The sequence below is a fragment of the Trachurus trachurus genome (genome assembly GCF_905171665.1).
Source record: "Trachurus trachurus genome assembly, chromosome: 21".
Lineage (NCBI taxonomy): Eukaryota > Metazoa > Chordata > Actinopteri > Carangiformes > Carangidae > Trachurus > Trachurus trachurus.
Window position 1 is genome coordinate 34,243,198 of NC_139899.1, and position 10,975 is coordinate 34,254,172.

Here is a 10,975-nt window from a genome sequence, read left to right on the forward strand (position 1 = left end):
CTTATTTCAAGTGAAAATTAGTTTGAAACAAGTGAAAATGATCTAAAAACAAGTTCATTTTTAGGTGATGAGTCTTATTTTAAGTGGAAAGAGATTAATTTTGACTAGAAATAAAACAAATATTCTTGGAAAGATTTTGAGTTTTTGCAGTGTGAGCTGAGTTTTTAATTTTTTTATTGCCGGCTTATTCGGCTGCTGTGGTGCTCAATGAAAAACGGTGCTAGTGTTACATGCTACTTTTTTTCCATCAATGATCCGCAAAGCGATCACGGATCAACACTGATCCGTTGCACCACTACTGGCTCTACGTCCTCACTTTAAACACTCTCACCTAGAATAACATTAATAACCAAGTTCACCAGGGCCGTGAATTCAGCAATAGAAGATGATTTAAATCAATTAGGGTGAGGGATTATTTTTCATTCAGCCACTCAGCTGCTGTTTCAAGCAGCTCTTCTCTTGTACGGTCACATGTCGACGTCAAGCTCAAAACGTCGTTGTGGAGCAGTAAAGTCGACCAATCGACTAGTCTGTGCAACCCCTAACCACACACAAACACACGCTGGGTTGCTACAGACTCTTCAACCTCCGTTTTAAAATGTGCCACAGAGATAACCTCAGTGGGCGGAGCCTCAGAGGTGGCGGCCATCTTTGTTTCCACTGTGCGCTCTGAAGGAGGAAGCCCCTCCCCCACCCGAGACTCCTGATAAATCACCAGGAGCAACAACTAACACCTGTAGCTGTCGCCGGGGAAACCTCTGTCTGTAAGATTAATGTGTGTGTGTGTGTGTGTGTGTGTGTGTGTGTGTGTGTGTGTGTGTGTGTGTGTGTGTGTGTGTGTGTGTGTGTGTGTTGCAGCAACTCCTGAGTCTGCAGGAGAAGCTGAGCAGTAAGGAGGCGGAGCTGGAGCAGGCCAGAGAGGAGCACCGCTACCTGGAGGGGGAGGTGCTTACCCTCAGGGACAAGGTGGGTAACCCCCCCCCCCACACACACACACATATAGATCTATATATGACCAATGACACGGCAGCAGAGCCACACGGCCGCCATCTTGGCCCAGTCAACCTGAATTTTTTTTTAAATTCAAAGTCTGATTTTGATGCTGAAAAAATTCAACATTAGAAATTTATATTCAAACTCAGGTGGGACAGAAGTTCTTCCATACTTCGGTAAAGCCGAGACGTAAGAAATACGTCGGTACCGTCTTTTTTTCAGTACCGTGAGAACTGGATACAACTTTGCCGTCGCCGCCGAGGGTGGGGGGTTCGCGGCCATTACTTTAAAAAATCCTACAGGAAACACTGCACATAATATTGTTTGCACTTGAAAAAATATTAGATTTTATTTTAACTTTTATCAATTTTAGTTTTAGTTTCCATTTGTGGAAGAAGAAGTTTATTAAAAGCTCATGCTTACATCATGCATGTAAATAGTTATAATAAAACATTTTCAAAATACATGTGCAAATAAAAGTCTGTTGGTCCAATCGTATATTTAGTCATTGTAGTTTTCTTAAAATCTTGTCTCGTCTCGATCTCGTGAGGTGAGTGTATCGTCACACCCCTAGTTTTTAGTGCAGCTGACTGGATCACGTCGACTGCAGGTGTCGGTCTGTGGTCTGACTTAACTCGACTTGACTCCACGTTGTTTTTATTTTTGCTCTTTGAATTGTGGGAAATGAGGCCAGTCTTCCCCCAATCTGGGTCTATCGATTCTGCACTCGGCTCCTCGCTGCAGCTCAACACGAGCAGAGGTCGGATAAAATATAAAATCTGATTTTAACTTTGGTTTTGACATAATGCATCCGTCAATACGGCAGCTCCTGCAGGTAGAGGAGGAGGAGGAGGAGGAGGAGGAGGAGGAGGAGGAGGAGGAGGAGGAATTGGCCCATCACCATAATCCCTATAGTCATAGCAGTAGGTTCGTTACCTTTAATTGTCGGTGCAAGATGTTTTTAGAACGGCGGAGCAGAGCCGTGAGCTGCTCAGAGCTACGCTACGGAGGCTCATTATGGGATTTCTTGGTTTCCCTCATCAAACTCATCAAATACACAATCCAACAACTCCACAACGCTCTGGTGGACAAGTTGTGAGCTGCACATTCACCACGCTATGAGATAATAACACAACGTTACCACACAGAGTTGTTTTAGAGGGAAATACAGAAACTGATGATGAAAAACTGTCCCTGAAGGCAACGTGCATCAGTGGTTTTGCATGAATTTCCCTCTAAAACTGGCAGCTTTCTAGAGTGGTCCAATGAAAACAGAGCAGATTTCAGAATAAAACAACCAAATAAGCTGCTGCAAAATTCAAATTCGCTTAATTGTCATGAATGTTAGGTGAACTGTTGCCAACGCATCAAGAATCAATGAAACAAAACAAATACAACTCACAGAATCAAATATATAGCCTACAAATAAAATAAAAATAAAAAGTATATAACATTTATACTGTATATTTATACTGTATACTCTCTCTTTCTCTCTGCAGCTGCTGAGTGGGGGGGCGGAGTCTGTGGAGGGAACCAATGGAGATCTACACGACAAGGTAACCAGGGTGAAACCATCAATAATCAATATGTGATGATGATTGATCGCTCTCAGCTCTCGGTGACAGTAGCTTTACAGTGTTTTCACTCTGTCACTCTGTGGTTGTGTGTCTGTCACACAACTTTACTGACTCCCACAACCTCAAGGACACACACACACACACACACACACACACACACACACACACACACATGAACTTTTAGCCCTGCAGCTGGTGAACTGGAAACAGACCAAGGTCGGATGGAGACGAAGATAAAACACTCAGAGTCTGAAAAACCTAGAAACTGTTCTGAGAGCAGCAGCATGATGCTCGTTACTAAAACATGAGTGTGTGTACAGTGTGTGTGTGTGTGTGTGTGTGTGTGTGTGTGTGTGTGTGTGTGTGTTTAAGTGCTTGTTTGTCTATTTTCCTTTTTGTTTCTGTGAATCAGATACATAGAAATGATGATTCCTTTATTTATAGAGCAGAATAAATGTGTGTTACAGTGTTGGGGTCAAACTTGGCACTGCTGCTCAGCCTTCAGTTGTATTTATTCAGTATTTATTCAGTATTTATCATGTTTTCGTGGTATTCTTTCCTGTCATTCTCTCTTTTCAATGCTGTCCTACTTTTAGATCATGTTTCATTGGTCTTTACTCTGTTAGTTGTTCATCTGGTCTTCATGTGGTCTGATGTTGACTGTATGATTTAAAAAAAATGTCTTCATGGAAACAGGCAATGACATACAAATTTAGAAACATACAATGTAACACCACTGACACACAAAACAAAACAAAACAAAGCAGGACCAAACAGCACAGAAAAGAGCTAAAATAAAAAAAGAAATGATGTAAACATACAAAAATTTAAGTTACAGTTACTACTCAATATACATTTAATCAAACTTACATTTTTTCCACTTTTTTGTTATAAGTTTCTACCTTGTCTTGATTTGTTGATTATTTTTTCCAAAAGAAATTGGCTTCACACTTTATTTAAAAAAAAAAAATCTAAATCAAAATTCAGTTCCTTTTTGATTGGGCTTAAATATAAATATTTTCCCCATAAGAATAACTGTGTTTACATCCAGAACCCCAACTAAATATTTAGTGGTGTAAATTTCAACCACAATCTGACATATGACATCTGGACAATAAGAAAATAAATGTACGCTGATGATGATCATTAATTATTAATTAATGATTAATGATGGTGATTTTAACCTAACCTAAATGTGTGTGTGTGTGTGTGTGTGTGTGTGTGTGTGTGTGTGTGTGTGTGTGTGTGTGTGTGTGTGTGTGTGTGTGTGTGTGTGTGTGTGTGTGTGTGTGTGTGTGTGTTCCTTGACAGGGGCTCAACGGGTGTGTTCCTTCCCTGTACCACGGCCGAGAGCGGAGGAGTGAGGTCATCATGAGAGGGGGCGTGGCCTCAGAGAAGGAGGCGCTGCTTCTGGGTAAACATTTAAATATTCACTCATAAAAACTAATCAGTTATTTAGTTTAATTTTGTAGAATATTTAATGTTGTTAAAGTGAAAACTGCAATACTAAGCTCACATTAAGCAAACCACGATAAGAAAGAGGGTCGGCTAGAGTTTTATTAACTGGTCACATGACACGTTATTGATCAACAATACAACCGATGAGACGTCACATCAACAACAACATGAAGGAGCTCAGACATCTGATCCCAGTTCAGCCTCAGCTGCAGAGCCATGCTGACGTGTGTGTGTGTGTGTGTTCAGGTGTGTGTGTGTGTGTGTGTGTGTGTGTGTGTGTGTGTGTACAGGAAGCTTCAGGCTGCTGGTTGGTGTGTAACCATAACAACCTCCTCTGTGACTCCGTAGCTGTCAGGTGTGTTGGACTCAGCTGTGGCTCGGCCCATGTTCATACAGATGTTCATCCAGATGTTACAGTTTTTCTCAATCGCTTTGGTGCTTTTCTCACATCACTCTTAACATTTGCACAACAGTTAGTGCATTTCTCAGAACAATTATTGCAAACTGCAAAACCTAGTGGATGACCTGCAAAAGCGCATCACTTGCTCAAAATGGATTGTCCATCTCTCAAAAGCAAGTACTCATGTCAATGAAACTGTCAGTGTCGTCAACATGAGAAGTCCTGACACCATCGTTTATGAACAAGATAGTCACATGGCTTTGTCATGTTTTCATTAGGACACTTTATTCTCTAAGTGTTTTCCAATGCAAAAAGTGATGATACCTGAAAATGCTCCAGACAGCACTATACACTACTGGTACAGCCATGTGAAAACTACAGTAAAGTTACACATTACTGTGTTTAGTGGAGATACTGAATATGTATGTTTCATATTTCTACTGCATATGCTCTTTGCAATTCTGATTTGTTCACAGCATTGTGCAAAGGAAAAATACACTACAGTCATCTACAACAAACATAAGAAACACTCTTAGGGTACAACTTTACGTAAACAATGTTGCAGTACATATAGTAACTGAACCTACAGAGTACTGTAAATCATTCCTGCACATCCAGACGTTCCAGTCACATTTTCATCTACATCACTCTGTCAGTTGTAGCGATTGAAAGAGATTCAATATTCCCAAAGATACAGTAATGTCATCCTTACATTGTATCTCTTTCAACCTTATGCCATTGTTTGTAATCACCATTGCACAAATGTCTTGTTGTTGTAGCAGAGTAAAAAGGGCTCAGTCTCTTCCAGCTCTGTGAGGTTGTCTTGTAATCCTATGTGATGCAGAGTAAAATTACAGTAATGTACAGTACATGTACTGCATCAACCATTATTACTGTAGTGTACAATACTGTCAAAGTGCTTCCTACTTGTAAAATGCTGTAGTACAGTACCGTACTGTAAAGATGGGAAATCTTTACTGTGGTTGCTGTAATACATTACAATACAGTACATCTGTTCTCTAGTGAAGCTGTGAGTCTAAATGTAAATGTCCCACTGTAGCTTACAGTAACGCCTGACACAATGACAGCAGTGCAGATTGTTACCATACATACCTGTTGTTCCTTACTGTAAATGTTTGAATAATTGAATTCACAGTGCTTCTCCCAACATTTAAAATTAGTTTGACAGATTTTGAAAACTAGTTCAACAATTTTGTATGTAATGACTCAAGCAATGAAATGAGGACTATTAGTTTTATAGGGAAAGACTATTCAGCGTTCAAAAGTATAGTTCATTTTGACTGACAGGACATAAACAAATGATAATGTTGTAAAACAGCAGAGAATTGTATGAGAGCAACTGATACATGTCCAAAAGCTTTGCAATTTGTTCAGAGGAAGGAGAAACTGCTACTATGATGTGGACAAATGACTACATGTTGTGGAGGTTGAACTAATAGTTATGAGAACTTTCATTCTGATCTGAGAATAGCACCAAAGCGACTGAGAAAAACTGTAATGATGTGGCCTTGGATCAGTTTAGAGGAGACTTCATGTTTGTTCTCTATAGAGTCAGACATGTAGAGTGAAGGCTTCTCTCTCTCTGTGGCTCTGTAGCATCATGACGTCATCGTTTCACTAAAGATCTGTTTTCCACGTCCAGAATAAAACGCTGGGGCGGCGTTTTCAGATTTTGATGCTGAAACAATAAAATACTTTATAAACTCTGATATTCATTATAATTCGTATTAGTGTGGATGGGCTGGAATCATCCACTCACACACACACACACACACTGAGTTAAGTCTCTAGATCAGGGCTAAACGATTATTTCTGGCCCATGCTCGAATTTTTAGATTTTTTAAAGGGACAACGAAGAGTTTCTCCATCGGCAGAATGAAAAATTCCGCGACAATAAAAAAGTCTCATATTAATGTGGATGAATCTACGTTACCACTTGTTAATGGTCCATTTTAGATAAATCTATGGTTTTGTCTCTATGGTTATTTTGTTATTATTAGTGGTGGTGGAAATGCTGGGCGAGCCGACCAGCGTTTCCTTACTTTCGGTTTCGTGGCGAGTCATGAGAATAACGCCGCCGAATCTCCGTTTATGGTGGGAACTACGACGGTATGTGATCGTCTTCCAACCTCTGACTTTAATTCTTGATGAATGAAAACATGAGTCTGTCTTGCGCCGGTCAAAGAATTTCACGGTGCGGAGGCTCAGAAATGTAGTGTGGAAACACTTCGCTTTAACAAAACTCCTCGTTGTCCCTTTAAATTATCATTATTTTCCCACTACATACTTATAAAGGAGCTGTATGTATGTTCAGTAATTTCATCCACATAACAGTGAAACACAATAAACAATAGTGTAATTCATTTGCAGAATTGAATGTTTATTTTGCACAGTCATGTAATAGTAATAATTTATTATTATTATTATTAATAGGAATATATAATTTAATGCACTGCAACATGAATGTTTAGTTTTGGCCCCCGACCCTCCACCACGATTCATCTTTGGCCCTTCTTCACTGAGGAGTTTCTAGGCAGCCTGGTCTAGATGAAACCAGTCAGCACCGTGCGGCTGCAGGTCTTTGTTCAAAGCAGCAGCAGCAGCAGACTGGCCTGATCTCAGTCTGCAGACAGCTGATTGGTCGAACCGTGTGCTGCACACAGACCTGCAGCAGCCTCACATCCCTATGGTTTAATGTGACGTGTTGATTTGGACGTCTGGGAGCAGCCGCGGCCGTGTAGCGACTGCGGTTCAGACGCTGACCTCAGACCCGCCGGCAGCTGCACTGAATCACCGCTGTCGTCCATAAATCGCGGCGGCGGCGGCGGCATCGAGCGGAGCGTGGACTGATGTGTTTTTGTGCTGAAGCTGCTGCGAGGTCCGGAGGCGAGCGGAGCGAGAGCAGCAGCAGCACATTAATCTCTCTTAGTGCAGCAGAGAAAATCCAGATATGAGGCAGAGAGGAGGCGCTCTGTCTTCCTCCGCCGGCCGCCCGAGGCTGCACTCAACAGAGACGTGTGGCTGCTGCTCACACACAGTCACACCAGCTTACCGTCCAGTCTCTCTCTGTGTGTGTGTGTGTGTTTAATATTGTCCTGAAATGCCCTGCTATTAAATAGTCTGATTAAAGTGAGGTGAGGTGCTCTCGTGCACAGACATCAGCCCGGTCTGTTTGTTCATGGAGCCGATGCAAAGACAAACAACTGAGATTAAAATGACGGGATTATTTCACTCAGTGATTAAATACATGCAGAGTAGATGATGGAGATGATCAGTGGATGTTACACCACATGAGGTCTGTATCTGTATGGAGGATATGGATCAATCACCCCGTTTACACCTGGCATTAACATGTGTTTTCAGTAATCAGATTACAGTCAGATAGAGTTTGACCACTTGACAGGTACAGGTGTAAATGGATTGTGATCCGATTGGCCAAACCACCTCTGAAGGTCGGGGACGCACTGTGACCACATTGAACATTCCCATTAATTAACGAGACTCGTTTGGGTCCGCCATAGTCTCTCACTCAAAGAAATATTGTTATTATGCTTTTAACAGAGTTTCACCATCGTTTTCGTTGAATTCTTTTTTTCAATGACAATAAAGGCAATCTAATCTAATCTAATCTAATCATCTCTGTCAGCCAGCCTCTCTCGCGCTTGGGCTAAAAGTACAGTGTTCAGATTTCCTCCTGATTTGTCTGAAATTTGTCCATTTTAGTGTCAAAATGTTCAGTAGAGACGTGTCTTGTAAAAAATTAGTTCAATATTTACTTCAGTGACTCTGGAACGAAAGAATTGACCATAATCTGAATTCACGTTCACGTCTCCCATTGGAGTCAATAGACTCAAGACTTGCTGCTGCTGCTGGTCTCCTAAAGGGGGCGGAGTCACGGCCTGCCAGTCTCCTAAAGGGGGCGGAGTCACGGCCTGCCAGTCTCCTAAAGGGGGAGGAGTCACGGTCTCCTGGTCTCCTAAAGGGGGCGGAGTTACGGTCTGATGGTCTCCTAAAGGGGGCGGAGTCACGGCCTGCCAGTCTCCTAAAGGGGGAGGAGTCACGGTCTGTTGGTCTCCTAAAGGGGGCGGAGCCACTGTCTGCTGGTCTCCTAAAGGGGGCGGACTCACGGTCTGCCGGTCTCCTAAAGGGGGCGGAGTCATAGTCTGCTGGTCTCCTAAAGGGGGCGGAGTCATAGTCTGCTGGTCTCCTAAAGGGGGCGGAGAAACCCACGGGACACAGAGACAGGAAAAAGATACGTCTTGGTTTCTAACCCGTCTTTGTCTCTGCTCCACACCCTCCTCTCTCTCTTTGACCATATATGGATTATATGTGAGTTAGGGGGCGGAGTCACAGAGGAGACGTCCATCTTTATTTACAGTGTGTGTGTGTGAGTGTGAACCAGTCGAGTGAAGCAGCAACTGAATATTTTCTGTTGAAGTGTTTAGTTTTTCTGTTTCCTGTTGGAAACACGTCTGTTTCTTGGATACAGTACTCTCACACACACACACACACACACACACACACACACACACACACACACACACACACACACACACACACACACACACACACACACAGTAGGCTACAGTTCTCCTCTGGTGCAGGGATTGAATCAAGTCCGTCTGTAATTGCCAACGTTTCGCCACATAAATCAAGGAAATAAATATCGGCTGTGTCGGGTCCCTGGGGAGGACGCCACCGCCCCTCCCCCTCCCCCTTCTCTCCCTTCTCCTCCCCCTCATCCTCCCCCTTCTCCCCCTTCCCTTCCCCTTCTCCCCTCCTCCCCCCTCCACCTCTTGCAGGACCTCTCAGGAGTAATGAGTGTGAGTGGTTTGTGCTGCTGTCAGCACCGTCCTGCTGCTTGTTTACTGTGCAGCAGAACTGCAGCTCAGATCCAGTCCAGCGAGCGCTCTGAGCTCTGAATGCTGATGAAGACTCTTCTCCTTCTTCCTCTCTGCAGGCATCATATCCACCTTCCTCCACGTCCACCCGTTTGGGGCCAACCTGGAGTACCTGTGGTCCTACATCCAGAGGCTGGACTCGAAGGTAAAGCAGCTCCACCTGCCTACGTCTCGTCCTGCTGCTCTTTGTGTTGAATCTCGACCTCCATCAGTCAGAGTCAGAGTCATTCATTTGTCATTTGCAGTAAAATCCGCACTAGAAAAGATAGATAGATAGATAGATAGATAGATAGATAGATAAATAGATAGATAGATAGATAGATAGATAGATAGATAGATAGATAGATAGATAGATAGATAGATAGATAGATAGATAGATAGATAGATAGATAGATAAGAAGGACACTGCCCCCAGATGTAGGAAGAAAATATAATGTGCAAAGCATTTGCCCTAAATATACTAATAAGGAGAATAAAGAGCTTCTTAAAGTGCACAATAGATCAGTGGTTTTCAAACTTATTTTTACATCAAGGACCCTAAATTGACACTAATTAGACCACGGACCCCCATTGGACACAATTTTGAAGCAAACAGCAGAAATACACAAATATTTGTTATGAGACTGAAGAAAGTTACTTTTTTAGTGAATGTACGTTCAAATTAGGGCCAATGGTGTGAATTTTTTTGAAAATATTGTAGAGAAATTAATGGAAAAAAATGGTAAGATTTCTCCCAAAACAATGAAACATTGTTGCTCACCCTGAGGTTTCTCCTGGTTTTCCCTGTTAAAAGGTTTTCCATGGAGTTTTTCCTCAGTCGATGTGAGGGTCTAAGGACAGAGGATGTTGTTGTGATGGGATTTAAAGCCATTTGAGACAAACTGTTGGTAAAAACGGGCTTTACAAATAAAATTGCCTTGCCTTGCCTTCTAGAAAAATGAAAAATAAAAATTCTACCCAAAAAAAAAGTAAAAAAAGAAAAGAACTTCTAGAAAAAATGGGTAAGATTAAAAAAAAAAAAAAAAAAAAGTTTTAAAGACATTCTCGAAAAAGTGGTAACATTTCTAACAACTCTCTCCGTAGGTGTCGGCCGGCGAGCTGGAGCGCCTCATGGTCCGACTGCCCACCATGTTCCGGCAGGAGCTGAGCGGCGTCGGAGCGACTCTGGAAAAGCGCTGGAAGTTCTGCGGCTTCGAGAGCCTCGGCTCGGCGTGACGCAGGGAGAACGCACACACGGCGCGGGAACACACGCCCACGTGACGCAGCGGACCTTCAGTGTGTGTGTGTGTGCGTTCTCTCCGTCCCCACGTCGCACCGGACACACTGCAGCACGGTGACCACGGCGACCACTCGGGTGGACGGTGGAGCCGGCAGAAGAACCCACCGGTGAACACTTGTTCTGTGGAGGTGGAGGTGGTTCTGAACTGGGACCCGAACCTGGACCTGAACATGAACCGGGACCTGAACCGGGTCCTCGTTGTCTCGCCGTTGGTGCGACTCGCTGCAAAAACTCAAAATCTTACCAAGAATATTTGTCTTATTTCTAGTCAAAACGAATCTCTTTTCCACTTGAAATAAGACTCATCACCTAAACATTAACTTGTTTCAAACAAATTTTCACTTGA

The 10,975-nt window shown here is 42.8% G+C and overlaps 1 protein-coding gene across 1 annotated transcript in view; it reads left to right on the forward strand.

Annotated features, from left to right (window-relative positions):
• The window catches only part of enox1 (ecto-NOX disulfide-thiol exchanger 1), a gene marked incomplete at its 3' end in the record, with an annotated part of 41,829 nt that extends 31,264 nt beyond the window's left edge, over window positions 1-10,565 (forward strand). The window contains exons 10-14 of the mRNA XM_083996399.1: window positions 859-966; window positions 2,493-2,549; window positions 3,882-3,984; window positions 9,410-9,495; window positions 10,434-10,565. Of these exons, the coding sequence (XP_083852525.1) occupies window positions 859-966; window positions 2,493-2,549; window positions 3,882-3,984; window positions 9,410-9,495; window positions 10,434-10,565 (486 nt within the window). The remainder of the gene's footprint in view (window positions 1-858; window positions 967-2,492; window positions 2,550-3,881; window positions 3,985-9,409; window positions 9,496-10,433) is intronic.
• Between the last annotated feature and the right edge of the window lie 410 nt (window positions 10,566-10,975).